This window comes from Seriola lalandi, unplaced genomic scaffold (assembly GCF_002814215.2).
Source record: "Seriola lalandi dorsalis isolate HSWRI2012SDOR001 ecotype SW California unplaced genomic scaffold, Sedor1 jcf7180002053069, whole genome shotgun sequence".
Lineage (NCBI taxonomy): Eukaryota > Metazoa > Chordata > Actinopteri > Carangiformes > Carangidae > Seriola > Seriola lalandi.
The window spans coordinates 331,207-347,503 of record NW_019523622.1 but is presented as its reverse complement, the minus strand read 5'-3'; the positions used below and the strand labels follow the sequence as shown (position 1 = coordinate 347,503).

At 41.1% G+C, this 16,297-nt stretch overlaps 1 protein-coding gene across 3 annotated transcripts in view; it reads right to left on the bottom strand.

Annotated features, from left to right (window-relative positions):
* plppr2b (phospholipid phosphatase related 2b) overlaps positions 1 to 16,297 on the bottom strand; it is a 52,241-nt gene that overhangs the window by 34,486 nt on the left and 1,458 nt on the right. For 2 of the 3 annotated variants that reach the window (XM_087172520.1, XM_023400893.2), the window contains exon 3: positions 5,812 to 5,922. In XM_087172520.1, the coding sequence (XP_087028646.1) occupies positions 5,812 to 5,922 (111 nt within the window). Of the gene's footprint in view, positions 1 to 5,811; positions 5,923 to 10,281; positions 11,006 to 16,297 lie in introns of those variants that run through there. The other variant, XM_023400892.2, reaches the window with a different exon arrangement.

The following is a 16,297-nucleotide window of genomic DNA, read 5'->3' as shown; positions in this document are numbered from 1 at the left end:
TTACATAAGCAATTTTATTTTAGAGGCTTACTCCATCATGGATCTTATATTCCTATTTTAGATAAAATAATGTGTCCTCAGCGCTGCAGCCTAGATAGGCTACTGTATTCAATATTTGTATATGATATGAAACTACAGTATACTGTGATATACAGGGTCTCTCATCCACCCTTCCCTCCACAAAGTGATAACAGGTGGGAAGCAGCCAGCTAACAAGTGTTTCAAACATCCACCCAGAGTGCTGAGAAATCCCAGTGCAGCAGACAGGCGGGCAGGTGCTATTCATGGAGTCTGAGAGATAATGAGGGGAAAAGTAAGAGGAGAATAATATGAGAGTGAGACTGCGTCTTTGTGTGTGTGTGTGTGTGTATGTGTGTGTGTGTGTGTGTGTGTGTGTGTGTGTGTGTGTGTTGAAGAAGGACACGGCTCACGAAAAGAATGTGTGTGAGCATTTTTCGAAAATGAGCATGAAAACTAACACCAGAGAATGAATCACAAGACATTCCAGTAAAAGGTAATGAGTTCAGGGATGTGATGAAAACTAAATCATGTTCTCATGTACCTTTGCTGATTCTCTCATGTGGTAATAATGACGGTGATGGTGTATAAATTGCTCATAAAGAGGTTAAAGAGAAGTTGAAAATAATCATTAGTTGCATATTAGGAAATAGCTTAAAGGGCTGCTGTATGAGAAGTTGGGCTGCTTCTACATCACAATTTAGGCTAACAGAATAATCTTGCTCTGAAAAGAAAATCTGGAGTTAATATGAAAAGGAGCACTAATGGAGAAATTGTGAGTACAGTCTGGTCGAGGGGTCTTGGTCTTGGCACAAGTAAAAAAGTGGAACAAAAGATCTGTAGAAAAGAGTAAACACATGCAAGGAATGTGTTACCTGAAGGTAGAAGATGTACTCAGACAGTGTCAAACCCAGCAGGGAGTATGGATCAAGTAAGAACATGCTGAGAGGAAGACTGTGGGCCTGATGCATTTAGGATGCTATTCATTATTGGAGCAACCTATGCTGCTGTGCTGTTTTCACACCAAAACCAGTGAAAGATGCCAGAGGCCGTCCGCACACACACACATAAACACATATCCTGTCAACAAGCAAGGTAATTGTTTCCTGAAGTCAATGCACTTGGCAGCCAAATGAAGCACTGAAAAGCCCTACGATCAGCAAAAAGACAGATGAAACAAAACAGAAGTTTGGTCTGTAACCATTAGGAGCAACCCCGCCTTTTAAGTTTATATAATCATTTTGCCAAGAACGTGGTGTTGGAAATGTAATTGCCTTGTTGGAATATGTTCAGTGGCAACGATTTTCCGGATGAAAAACTATGTGGGAAAGTGTGGGATTTTAACACTGGAGACTGGGGTTCGCAGTGAACCTGTCCTCATTTACATGTTTTTCTCTTTCTGTTGTCAGAAAGAAGAAACAGTGACTGAAATGTTAACCAGCAGTCACTTGAATGCAATTTCCAAGCTGCTGCTCTGCACTGCTGAAATTCTGATTGTATAACTGCTACATCGTCTGACAAAATCACCAACACATCAGTTAAAGACAACAGCTGTGATGTGATTTCAACTGTATTTACTTGTAAAATGATCCATGATACTGATGAAAAGTCAGTAAATCTAGCAACAAAGACGCTAAGTTGTCAACACTGCTTGTTTGTGCCAAATCATTTTGAAAGAGCAACAACGGATGGGGAAACTCAAACACTTGGCCGGCCAACTATTGGTGTAACCTTATCAATCAGACTCACAGAATTTGGCTGACCAGTGGTGTAACTTGATCACTCAGTCAGTCAGCGACATTTGTGTTTATAGGGCTGGACCAGCCACAAAAAAGGGACCAAAACTGATCCTTGTGCATTGTGCAGTCTCGAGCTGCTAGCCTCAAGAGAAGCTGAGGTGTGGTCTGAAGAGGTTTGTCTTTTTCATCTTCAGCTATAACCGACGCTGACTCAAGTGACTTGACAATTTTGTGTAAAATTTATTGGAGTTCCCCTTTAATCAACTACCTAAACATAACCATAAAACAGTTTAATCTTGTTTTAGATGCTACATGCAAATGTTGTTTTGCAAGAATGGATTTTGCAGTTAAAACAAATGTATTAGTGAATGTTTTGAATACACATTCAATATTAACATTTTGGGACTTGCCAGATGACGACAGTGTCTAGTCAGTATGTTGATAGAAAATGTAGTTGGGGCAGAATTTAAATTTCATCTAAAACTTATTTGCTCTTGCAAATTAGAGATAAACCTCAGAGTTTTTACATGATTCAAAAAAAGTCAAAAGAGAAATATTACTGATTAGGCAGAAATTACTGTGCAGGCACAAACTGGGGCATCTACAGGGAAGCTAGGAAATGAGAGATGCAAGCAGACACGAACCAACACCTTAGAGTATCATCAGAGACAGCACAGGCCATAGACCTGAAATATTACGTGGTCTGATGCTCAGCAGTCTGTTTACTTTACAGAACTCGCTGTGCCACAGGAGGATGCAGCCAACGAGGCATGAGGAAGGAACGGAGAAGAGGAAGCTGCTCTGAGCTGGCAGTCGGGGCTGAACAGCAAAGCTGGAGAGCCTGGATACACACTGCAAAGGCTGGGTGCCACTTATTGGCAGCTACAGTACATCCACCAAGAGTTAACTGTAATTATTATCACATCTTACCATTGGTAGAGTTGAGCCCACACTACTATTAATGCAAGTTGTACACTCAGTGAGATCCACTCAAGGAGTCCACTTTTAGTCACTCAGAGTATTTTGTAACTCGGCTTCAGTACAGATTTTCACAGTAGGCCCGCCTGGCCTAGATCACACCAACTCACAGCCCTCCTCCCACCCACCAGTGTCTAAAGCGAGTCAGGAATCAGTTGTATCAAAATGACTTTTTAAAGAGGGGCCTTTGAAGCAGTGCCTCTGTTAGGCCCCAGAGTAGTCTCTTGTGTGGTTTAACAGCATGACGGCAGCAACAGCAGCAGGGAGTGAAAACAAGAGAGGGGAGTGAAAGATGCAGAGTTAAAGAGAGGAGAGAAAGAAAGACTTATCTGCTTTCCATTATGTTGGTTTCATCCCGCGCTGCTAAAAGTAAAAACGTATGAAATCATTTTCACATTTAATCTGGCGTAAGAAGAAAACGCTGACTACAATAGACAAGAGGGAAGAAAACATAGAAAGTGCGAACAGAGGGAAAGACGGATACAGTAATCAAAGTTAGAGATGGTAGAAAAGTCTTGACATAAAGAGGAGCAGTGAACTGACAGCGGGACAGAGGGAGAGGGCCATTGTCACACAGATAAAGGAAGAGAAAGCAGAGAGAGCGACAGACAGTGAGAGACAGAGATTTAGATTGTGAGGAAAAAAGAGGGAAAGAGAGAAGGAATCGGAAACAAGATCACAAGAGAGGAAGAGGAATAAGACTGGGCGTTTCAATTGAAAAGAAATGGGTAATGAGATGCTAATGTAACAACAAAGGAGTGAGTGCCCTCCGGGGGGAGCTATGCTACAGCAAGCTGTCTCGGTATGAACATAGCAGAGGGGGGGTGGAATTAAAAATGCCCTTTATTAAACTACTGCAAAGCACACAGATTCATTCAGGTGCATATATAGTGATTAAAGTCAAAACAGATTTTCATCATCCCACCTCTGATTGTGTTTGAGCAAATAAAAACAACAGGCACAGCACCTGGAGGAAGATTTGATTGAGGTGACAAAATGGGAAGAAACGCCTTCCCAAGGCCGGAGGATGTTCATGCTACCTTCCAGTCTGTGATATGAGGTGAGCAAGGTCTTCTAAGGACAAGGTCTACTTTCCTGGAGAAGGAACAAAAGGGTGGAGGGGGTGAATGGAAACGAGGAGGAACAAAAATACAGGAGAAGAAATGTTGCAGACACATGAGGAAACATGAAGATGGGGAGAAGTATTGAGGAGAAATGAGGAGAATGGAGGTCCTTGCAATAGCAGACAGACTTTTGAGTGGGAGGGAGAGATAAAGCTTTAGAAGTAAAGGGGAATAATGGAGAGATCCATGGCGCAAAAGATGTAATTACTCAAGGGAATAAGTGCTGGAGAGGAGTGATGTGGAGGATCTACATGAAGAGAGTGACTGGGCAGTACTCAAGAGATCGTCAAAGAGAATACTGGAAGAGGGGAGGAGCACCACTGACAGATATAAGCCTAGAGATATTATAGACGTACTATGAAAAAAATTAGAAAGCTGGAAAATCATTATAACAAGTCCTCATGAGGATGCTGAGAATGAGCCAATACCGAAGCACAATGAAAGGAAATAAAAGCAAGCTTAAGACCGTGCGTAAACCTGCAGGGATTGTGGGATATTTGTGCTATAAAGAGATGCAGCGGTAATAGCGGTGTGTTGAAGAGTATTGTTGTGTGGAAAGAGTGTAGGATTCACGTGTTGGATGTGGCACAAAGCGAGGATGAAAAGGCTATTGTATGATCTCAAGAGGATGTTGTGAATGTGTGAATGAGAACAAAGAAGGAGAAGAAGAACAAGGTTGGAGAAAATCCTTGAGGAAATTCAGTGGAAGGGGTTGGGTGCTAATGCAGGCGTGCTGAAGAAACATGTAGTTTGCTGAAAACACTTTGCCCAAGAATGAGATTGAATGAGACCAATCTTTCACAAGATCTGTGTTTGTCTAAGTTTGTCTTGGCAGGTGGGACAGAAAAAAAAAAAACGTCCATATCTATCCTCAGTTCTCTTGTTTGCCTGTTGGCTAATATCTACTATTGCAAAACCTGAAGTTCTGACTTATCCAGTCAACTTTCTTTGCCACCATTTGACTCAACAAGCCACCAACCTTAAATATATACGAAAGCAACATCACATTTAAGGGCTGAATTCAAAACCAACTCGTTCAGCTCATTCAGCTATCGTTGCTGTAGCTCTGATGACCTGCAGGCTTGGAGCGTGTTAGCGGTGGCACGGGCTAATTGGGTTTCCGTTCTTAATTAGGCCAATTAATTATGAAATGAAGCTGAAGCCATGAGCGCTCCACCAGGTCATGTAGGGATTACAGGGAGGAGAAGAGTCGTGGGAAGAGTAGAAGAGAGAGGAGAGAAATTCAGGAGGTTATGAGCAAAAAGTTCATCGGAGAGGCCCCTTGTTGCTAGAATACCTTAGCAATAGTTCCCCTCACCCTCCTGCTGAATGTTATCACTAAGTGAGTCATGGACTGGAGGTAATTACCCAATTGTGACAATTTAATCAAATCAATCGCTTCTTTTGGGAGTCAGTGAATTGAAAACAGAGCCTGCTAATTGATGCAGTTTCCCAACTGACACCCATTGTTGTTAATCTGCGGTGAGAAACATGGGAAATGATTGACGAAAGAGATGTGGGAGAAATGGAAGAAAAGCTGTGGGAGAACATTCACAGGCAGACCACTGTTAAATGTGCTTGCATTTGTCCATCCGTTTGCTCAGCGTGACTTCAAGTTCCCAGAGGTTTCTCAAACTTCCGACACACACAGAGTACACTGCTAGCTCTCCATTTCTGAACACTTTCATATGAAACCATGCTGCATATACACAGCAAATGCCACTCAACGTAGTCCACATTATCAGCGCATGAAAGCCTCAGATTTTTTTTCCTTAGAGCCGGGTAGAGTTGAGCCAAATATAACAAATATTGCCTTCAGGTCAAAAAAAAAAAAACACTTTGAAAATACTTTCAATGTTCAGGTCAGATCAGGCTCAAAATTCTCAGATGTGAGTCAAGTCCTCGGTGCTGTATATTGCTCTTTATTGAACAATATATGTCCAAACACTTACCTCCACAAAGAGGAAGCAGGGCACGATGTAGGTGCTCGTCTTCTGCTGGCCTCGGTCTCCGGGAAGGTTCCCCATCGCCCTCCTCTGTGCTGATAGCCGACTGTCAATCATCTGTGGGTTCAAAGGTCATTGTAAAACTTCTGTCTACTACATTTGATTTGTTATGTGTGGTGTAGAGCCAGCTTTGCTGACACTATGGGAGCCGTCTAGGTGATGCTGAAGTTTACTAAGAAACCTCAGCATCTACTAGAAATAAAGCAGAGGCACTAAAATTCAGGAGATTTCGATCTTATACATGTACTGAGACAACTTCAATCTCTTCTCAAGTCAACCTGTAGGTCTGGCTGTAGATAACAATTGGTTTAGCTTTTTTGCAAAGAAAGAGACCTGAGTGGCACCTTGATTTTTTAGTCTCAACTTTGAGACAACAATGAGTCACTAAACAGTCCTCTGAGTTCCAGGTGATAGGAGAGTGTAAATAATGGTCTATTTATATTCAGTGCCTCGTTCAGAGAAGACCTTAGTGAGAGACTTATTAGTCTGAAGAGTCACAGCCAACAATTGTTTTTTTTTCACCCGAAAGGTGAGTACCTGTGTGTTTTGGTAATTTGGAATATTTCCCTCAAAATATGCTATTGGCTGCTCCTATCTCTCAGGTGATGCACAGCAGCACAGGCGATGAGTCGACTGTGCGATTTACTTCCAGTGCCAACATTCAGGCCGATTAACACATTGAATTTAAGACTGGAATTTTCTTCCTTATAGAATTAACTTTGCTATTAATCAGTATGGGATGTAACTAAGTACATTTGCTCAAGCACTGAACTGAAGTCCAGTTTAGAGGTACTTGTACTACTGTTTTCATGTTACGCTACTTTACAGTTCTACTTCACTATGGGGAAATATTGTTCTTTTTACTCCATTGACAGCTGTACTTACTAATTATAGATTTAGAGTATCAACACAAAATATAATCAACTTATAAATGATAATGTACAGTTACATTTATTAATGATAAAGTTACCCAGCAGTATATAATGTAGTCTCATCTTTACCAACTACAACAGTAAAATGATCGTCATCAGTACTTATAATGCAGTAATACATTTGTCTGAAATAGGACATTCTGTATAACGAATACTTTTACTTTTGGTACTTTAGGTATATTTTGATTTGAATTTTACTTAAAGATCTCAACACCTCTTCAACACTGTAATAAGAGATTTTTCCAAATTATATCCAAGTGTTTTAGTTGCATAACCTTAACCACACTTTAACTATGGTGTAGTTGCCATAGGAATGAATAATTATAATAATAATATGTTGGCATTGAACATTTAAAACCATAATTCAACCAACATTTTTCAGAAACGTCCATCCTGTGATAGAGTTGAGTGTCTCTGTCTGAGAGAGAAAACAAAGCTTCACTCACTAACAACCGATGAGCTCAATGATGCTTTTGTCAGAGATTCATCTACGTGGCACTACTTGTGTGAGATCAAACCTTCACAGTGAATAATAGAAACATGATGTGTCCCACTAGTGAAGATTTTCAATCATAGCGAGTCCGCTTTACACCTGAAGTTCATAATGTGCCATCCATCCATTAATAAACCACGAACCTGCAACCCTGACGATAGCGCCCGTGCGTCAGTGTGGCAATTTTACCAATAATAATGTCTGAAAAATGAATGAGTTCTTTTATTATATATCATCAGAAAAAGAAACAAACGCTTTTTTTTATTATTTAAACAGACACCTACAGTAGGCTAGACTTATCCATAAACACACACACACAAACTCACTCACCCATGTGCAGAGGTGCCCACAAAGACACAATCTGTATGAGGCATCAAAAATGCACATACACAGGTACACAGACACAGACACGTACACACACACACAGACACGTACACACACACACACACACACATACACACACACACACACACACACACACACACACACACACACACACACACAAATCTAAAGAAATGAGGAGAAGGGGATGAGGTTGAAAGGAGGAGAAGTAGAGTGGAAACAGAGGAGCGATGATCAAAAACAAAAGCCTGACAGAAAGAGATAAGAGAGAGGCAAAGTCATGATGCAGACATTTGGAGACTCTTCAGAAGTAAACAGGGTGGGGTGAAAGCCAGCAGACTCAGCAATGGGAAATAATAGTGATTTGGTGGTGGTGGTGGTGGTGGGGGGGTAACAGGTAGAAGTTGAAGGAAAAATAGCTCCAGTCCCGAAAGTGAGAGCATGAGGAAACAGGGGAAAAGATGGAGAGGGAAGTTAGAGCAGAAAGGCCAGCTTATGAGATGCTTGGGGATTTATGACATGCAAATGACTGCACTCATGCTAAATAAAGTCAGAGTCTGCCTTTTTAAGTTTTGGAGTGCCTCAAAAAGTCATTCAAGTACAGATACTCTTTGAATCAAACAGCAAATGCAAACTTTGAAATCATGATGTTATCAATCATCAAGCAAAAGCCTTCTGCAATCTTCAATATAATTTTATTCACTCAAACAGCAATTGGTTTTCCTCTCAGATATCGAGCTTAACCCCCCCCCATCTCCTCGACAACAATTATCTCGCTGACTTTATGGCTGAGGGCAAATCTCTGCTGCCTTGTCAGCCCTTTCCCCAATCAATGGTCGTTAAGGGTGAGAAGGGAGGATGCCACTTCACAAGGTTGGAATGTGTCCGTGCCTTCACAGTACACCTGAATACCTATCAACAATATCATGAAACAATGATTAGAATAAAGAAGGTATGTAAGGAAAAGTTGAATAATTCATTCCTGTTTATACAAACACACACAAAAAAAAAATCACCATCTTGTCGTTCATGATGAAGAAGTGTATATATGCATGTGAGGAGAGCAGGAAAAGATTCTATTAACTATTGTTGGAAAATGTTTTAAAGAGCGCCACAGTATATGCATTAATAACTAAAGCATTAAAGATGTAATACCCCCAGAAACTTGAATTCACTTAGATCTTCTCTCATCTGGTACAGTTTCATCTAAGAGGAAATTTTAGCTCATACATGCATGTTATCGAAGTGCACCAGACTTCTGAACCAGCAACAAGCTGAGACTCAATCCTCAAATGTTCAAATCCTTTTAAAATGTGTGTACAATTTTTAAAGCAGCCTACGCACCAGGAATGCAGCTGCCTGTGTTGCACAGCTACAGAATAATGGTCCCTTGAATCCAGGATTTGGAGATTAGGAATTATAATTTCTATAAAATCACCCCAGGTGCTATAAACTTGAACTTCCATTATCTGGTAATGGCGTCCCTCTTGGCAGTTTCTCTTCCACGTCACAGATTTATCATCACACACCTCTATTTATAGCTTCGCATTCGACTTGTTTATGGCCACAAATGGTTAAAAATGTCCAAGAATTTCTTTTAGAAATCTTGCCACAATGTCTATTTGCACGTGTGTATTTCTATGAATGCACCGTGCAATGTTGAGATGAGTGACGTACACACACACACAAACACACAGAGCAGTACAGTACTACATTCACTGTGTTAAAGTGTGTTAATTATTCATACTTGTTTTCACCCCTCTTTCCCCACTACTGCCAGCCTGCCTCATGGGAAACACTACCCCACTATCATCCCACTATACCAATGTTAATATAAGCTTCTACTATAGGCGAGCCTCAGCAACAGCTTTAAAGGCTTCGACTGGTGTAAGAGCATTCACTGAACCTAAGTATAGAGAGAGAAGGTTTTACAAGTTGCAGCAGAAGATAAATGGATTGTCTTCTCTCTCACACACACACACACACTACACACACACACACACACACACACACAGGGAGAGAAGGTTGTCTGCTGTATTTACAGTATTTGGGTTTTTTATTCACCCATCTTCCAAAGCAGCGGGAGGCAATCAGCCATGAGGCTAGCGTGACTGATTGTCTCTTATGTTGATGTCCATGTCGCTCTCTATGATGTGCATTCTTAAAGCTCGCACTAGCACCCGCACAAACAAAAGACCCACTCACTATCTCTGTGGCACACACACACACACACATTTAAAGAGACTGTTGCTGATGTTTACACACCTGTCTGTGCAGACTCATTCACATACACACACACACAAGTACACATGCTAGTGACCATTATTGCAGTATTCATTAGATGTCAACTTGAATGTCAGACCAACAAGTGGTGCCACACAGCTGATGCCTGTGTGTGTGTGTGGGTGTGTGTGAGAGACAGAGAGAGAGAGAATATCCTGCACCGAATTCCTGCTGTGCACCTCGGGTTCAACAATGTGGGTCATAGAGATGCACAATAGAGATGTGCAATCACTCTCACACACACACACACACACACACACACACACACACACACACACACACACACACACACACACACACACAATCTGTTTCCAAAAAGAACCAGAAGAAAAAATCATGGCAGTAACTGGCTTGAAAAACTCTTACCTTAATTCTTTGTATGTTGCACGCAGTGCTGCTGCACAGTGACCACTGCCTCCTCAGAGCCTCCGTCTCTAGGAGGATTTGCTCCTGCAGCGGACTCCCATTCTGTGGTTTCGTTGTGGTCTTAGCTCAGCTTCTTTCTCTTTTCCCCTTATCGTCTCTTTCAAAGCAAAACCACCTCTCACTTCTGCCGCTCCGCCACTGAGAAGCCAGCGGCACTGAGTGTGAATAGAGAGAGATAGAGAGCTTGCCCACTGCCAGGCACCCAGCCTCCAGCCAGCCTAGTCTATATCTGTCTGCACTCTGCCGCTAGGTCGCTAAGCTAAATATGATGATCTTCAACAGCACTTCAAGGCTAATTAGTCAAGTGAAGAGATCCACTGGCTTGGAGAGCGAGGCTGCACAGCACAGTTGCCGGTGGATACGAGGAGAGGAAGAGAGAGGAGAGAGGGAGTATGTGTGTGTGTGCATGTGTGTATATGTGTGTATGTGTGTGTGTGTGTGTGTGTGTGTGTGTGTGTGTGTGTGTGTGTGTGTGTGTGTGTGCGTGTGTGTATGTGTATCTGTATGTCTGTGTGTGAGAGAAAAAAGAAAGAAAAGGCTAAGAGGAGGAGGGGAAAAACTGAGATTAGGAAGAGGGAATAAGAGAATGAGACAGCTAGAGCGGAGACTGAAAGCAGAAAAGAGTCAGCATGTGTATGAGATAGAGAGAAAAAGAGAGAGAGGGAGATGCAGAGAGAGCAAGAGAGAGAGAGAGAGAGAGATGTAGAGAGAGCAAGAGAGGGAGAGAGATGTAGAGAGAGCAAGAGAGAGAGAGAGAGATATAGAGAGAGCAAGAGAGAGAGAGAGATGTAGAGAGAGCAAGAGAGAGAGAAAAGGAGGGACTGTGTGTGTCAGAGGCTGAGGCAACACAGTGGCTAAAATGGTAGACACTGTGCACTTTAGTACCCCAGGAAACCACTTTGATACTGGCAAACACCATGGCCTCTGTGAGTGCACAGGTGTGTGTGTTTCTGTGGTATTGTGTATAGTGTGTGTAAGTGTGTATGTGTGCGTTTAATTATGGGAAAATGAAAATCAGAACAGGAGAAAAAAGCCCTGAGTAATCTGAATGCATAGTGTTAGTGTTTTGTCTTTGTGTGCGTGTTTGTGTGTGTGTGTGTGTGTGTGTGTGTGTGTGTGTGTGTGTGTGTAGCCTGTGAGCAGTGTCTTTCTGTACTCAACATGAATAATGATGTGAGCACAGGTGAGCAGAGATTGCAACTTCAGGCAGTAGGGTTAATGATGCACCGTCAAGTGGAAAAGTGGGACGCATCCTGCAGATGGCCCTATGTGGGTCAGGGGCCCTCAGGTGCAAGCTCACCATCAGCTTTTGGCTGTGCTTATGTGTGTGTGTGTGTGTGTGTGTGTGTGTGTGTGTGTGTATGTGCATGGGTATACACTTGCATAATGGCATGGGTTACCTATTTGGTGTGGAAATCAGTTCTTTTCTCTTTGCTCTTTCACTGTATGTGCGAACTTTATCAAAATGTATTGAAATATTTAAAATATCCTTATTTATTTTCTTGTCAAAACTTAGATGAGAAGATCAATACCACTTTCATGTCAGTAAATATGAAGCTACAGCCAAAAAAATGCTTGCTTAGCTTAGCACAAAACCAGGAAACGTGGGAAACAGCTCAACTCTGTCCAAAGGTAACAAAATCCACCTCGCAACACCTCTAAAGTTCACTAATTCCCACGTTCAGTGCATCTTGTTTCATTCATACTCTAGTTCTTGGCTGGGCAGACATTCCCCACAGTCTCAGACGGACGACAAGAATAGTGTAGCATAAAATCCTCTATATAACACTGACATTTTGTTTTTACATGTTTTGGCTTTGGTAAGGATTAAACAGATGATATATGACATGTTATATATTGAGCTTTAGAGGGTGCTGGGAGGTGAATTTTGCTACATTTGAACAGAGCCTGCAGGCTAGCCGTTTTCCCCTATTTCAATCTTCATATTTACCATACAGACATAAGAGTTGTATCAATCCTTTCATGTATTTTTGTAACAAATATGCATATTACCCAAAATTCCAAACTATTCCTTTAACATTTTAGGATTGTTAATATCATATCCTCTCATATTATACCCAAAAATGTATAACAAATTAACAAGGGTCATGATATCCCTTTCCCCTTGAAACCCAGTTTGAGTGGGACAATTATGGTAAAGTATATAGTCAGAGTATGCCATTAAGAGAAATTAAATCTCAGGAGAATCACGGGGATAAGGAAAGGGGTAGCCTCCAGTATTGTTCCTGCCAACACAAATTTCTGAATACATCCTTTAAGTCAAATGTATAAGAAACAGCATTGTAAAAGCTGCCCACCCTCTCGCTGCACTCAAACAAATCACTCACAGCTAAAGAGGGACTACCGACCACTCACGGTAAAAGTGTTGTTTTTTTTCTGAGAACCATGGATGAAATCACATGGTGTCACAGATGTCATAGTTCCCATGGTAACGCTCTGCAATCATAGAGTCAAAAGATGAGCGGGGAAATACGCATACGCGGTAATACACACACACGCACACGCACACGCACACGCGCACACACACACACACACACACACACACACACACACACACACACTTCAACTTTTAAAAGCACATATACAATGTTCATGAAACAAGTGCCACTTAAAATTGGCCTTGCTCACAATGTCTCAATGACACCCCTCTCACAAACTGTGACAAATAAACATACCTTATGCAACTAGTCTAACCCAGTGCTCTCTGAGATGACAAAAAGTTCAGTATTGTGGATGAGGAGGACATAAAGGAAAACAAGCTCAAACAGCAAAACTCATGTCGTGACGTTAAATGACAAGAAATTCTGATCAAAAGCTCAAAAAACTGATGAGAAAGCAATACATCAAGCAAATTAGGTGCCGTATTTACCTCCTCTACTGTTTTTTCTTTTCATTAGCATCATTATTGCTACCTGAATACACTTATAAAAGCCATGTATGGTTGTTTCAATAATTAGACAGAATAAGAGGCAAAAGCGCCGTCTTTGAAGCTCATAACAGCTGGACATTTTTCACAGATAAAGGTTTTAATGTAAAAAGGTTTTAATGTCACAAAAGCACCTGGTTGATGCAAGGACAAGGAAACCACTGCACTATACTGTACTTCAGTGACTATATTAATATCTGTCTTTTACAGTCTCCCAAAGGACATCTTTATTATCTGCCCCATCACTTTAACTCGTACTCTGCTGGTGTGCACTTTTCTAAAGCAGGTCTTCCATGACAGTTGATGTCTTTAGATATACCTGTCTAGTCTTTAAGGGTGATGCGTGGGGATAAAATAACTCAGGAAGCATTATACATTAGAATCTAAGATGTAAAGACAGTAGTTGTCAAAGTCAAGGGCAAAACAGGGAAGAGACAGATAAGACACTGTAGGACTCTGTAAATAGAGTAAGTACACAGGGGTGGGTGTGTGTAGCCTCCAAGCAGACACATACAAACACAGCCATGACCGTGCACACAGATAAGATAAGATAAGATAAGAAAAACTTAACAACAAATGGCTTCCCCACACATACACATATACAACAGTTTGTTATAAAACATACACACCTACTAACAATGGTGTGTAACCTTACATGTTAGTGTTAAGAAGCATAATGGACATAGGCAAGAATTTATGCTTATAGCACCTGCAGCCTGCTCTTGGTATAAGTGAGAACTCTGGGTGGAGAAAGTGAGCTGGGGCTGCATCTCACAATCTACATCACAATGCCAACATTGTAAAATCTAAGGGTGTTTGTGGTTGGGCTTTTGAATTGACATGTGGTACACTTTCATGAAGGACACCACCTGTTACCTGCTCAGCCCCAAACCACAGACAAAGTAAGCAACGTTAGCAGATATTGTAGAATACAGAATGTTTTCTTGCGTGTTAGTCAATGCATGATTGCCGTCTCAAAATCAATCAATACACTTTAAATGTCAATATGACAACTGACTATTTCATTTGTTTTTATCAGCTCTCTACATGACACATGCTTTAGTGATGAGATCTTCAAATACAATTTGGTGCCGGGCTGCTCTCTGACACATACACACACACAGCGTACAGCACAGAGGCGGCAGGGTAGACCAGTTAGGAGTGAACTTTTTACCGCAGCTGACAACAATTACAGTCGTAGCTCTGCGAGTGTAAAGCGTAAAGTTTAAACATGTAAAAAAGCTTCATTTTCAACTTCTCCATCCAACGTGGTTTGTTTTACATGAGCGCAGACCGAGCTAAAAGGAAAACTTTCTGTGGGTAGACTGCAGCTTCATTTGCCACAAACTTTTGTAAACTTATAACTACTGCCTGAGACAGCGACCCCCCCACCCCCACCCCCTCTCAGCAACATTACTGACCGAAATGACCGATGGTGACCTTTGTCTGTGTTCTTGATTCAGCTTCATTCAGCAAAACTGTATATGCAAACAACAATATATGTTTATTTATCGCAAGCAATATCGTCATGGCAAAATTGAACAGTGTCAGTGGGTGTAAAAAAAATAAATAAAAAATTGGCACTGATAACAATCTGAGGTTTTGTAGAATCACTGAATGTTGACATTCTTGTCTGCAAAAGGGACGGAGCCCTCCTTCACATATGTACACAACCATACAGGATGGTATTCACATGAAGTATTTTCATACTCAGTTATATGGCACCAGCCTTTCCGGTTCAGATCGTCAACACAACCTTTTTTGTTGACAAGCATCTGCCCAGTTAATGGTTTGTTAACTATTTCTTAATAAAATTCCATTAACACTCATACTATAAACAAACCTCATCCCCTTTCCACGTATGCATTGGAGCGCAAACGCACAGAGACAAATCTCTGTGCTCTCTCTACAGCTCTCTCTACAGTATGCTACACATGCACATACAAGCACACACACACAATCAAACAAAGAGCAGTGTTTAGAAGGTGCTGGCACTCGTATGCATGAACACACAGGTACAAAAGCACATGCACTCAGTATTGTTAAAGAAATGTTGCTACACTAACAAAACCTCCCGTCAAAAATACACTCACACAAAAGACAGACAGACTATTTTCCACGTTGCTAAGGGAAAACCATGCAATATGAGCTTGTGTGCTCCTACTATCTGGCTGTTCATGTGAGGAATCTCTCTTGTCTTGGGGAATAAGAAGTAGGACGAGTCAGTGGATGTGCTCATTTCATACACTATCACTGTGGATCACAGCCAAGGACTTTCTTGCTTCAAATTGCCATGCTAGGGAATTTCAGCTATAAAGAATTAATCAGATTTTAACCAAAATGGGATTATAAAAAAGATACAGCACAGGTCAGCTAAGATGTAATTTATGAGGCTAAAATACTGGCCATCTCTAAAGATGCTGTTACACTAGTACTACAGGCATTTATACCCTAAATTTGGTCAAATGAAAAAAGCAATTAATCAGAAAATTAGCCTGGAGTATATTGTAGTATAAATGAAATATGAGTAAGCTATAATGAAATATACATAAAAATAACTTGGCCTAGTTTTATTTCATGGACCTATAGAGTGGTTGAATGGTGCTTTTGGTCTGCCCTTGCTGTCACTTGTGAGCAAAACTTTTTATCTTTCCCACTCCAAGGTCAACGTAGGCATTATGTGGCATGAGGTAATTTTTAGTCAATTCCAAGTAGATTTAGTTCAGAAGTATCAAGGCAAATTTCAGTGAGTATGGGCACACTACAGGCAAAACATCATGAAGAAATGTCTACCAATAGAACAAAAAGTGGAAATAAAACACCTCTGATACAATTTAGCATACTGAAAAAAACACAGTTGGAAATCAATCCCAGCATACCCAAATTAGTGTAAACAGTGTACTTAAAGGAGCTAATTGTAAGTTTTTCTATTGTCAATATTAGCAATAAAAGCTGTTTACTTACCAGTCTTGCAAGAGCTTCAGTCAACGTTGTTTAGGTTATGATAAT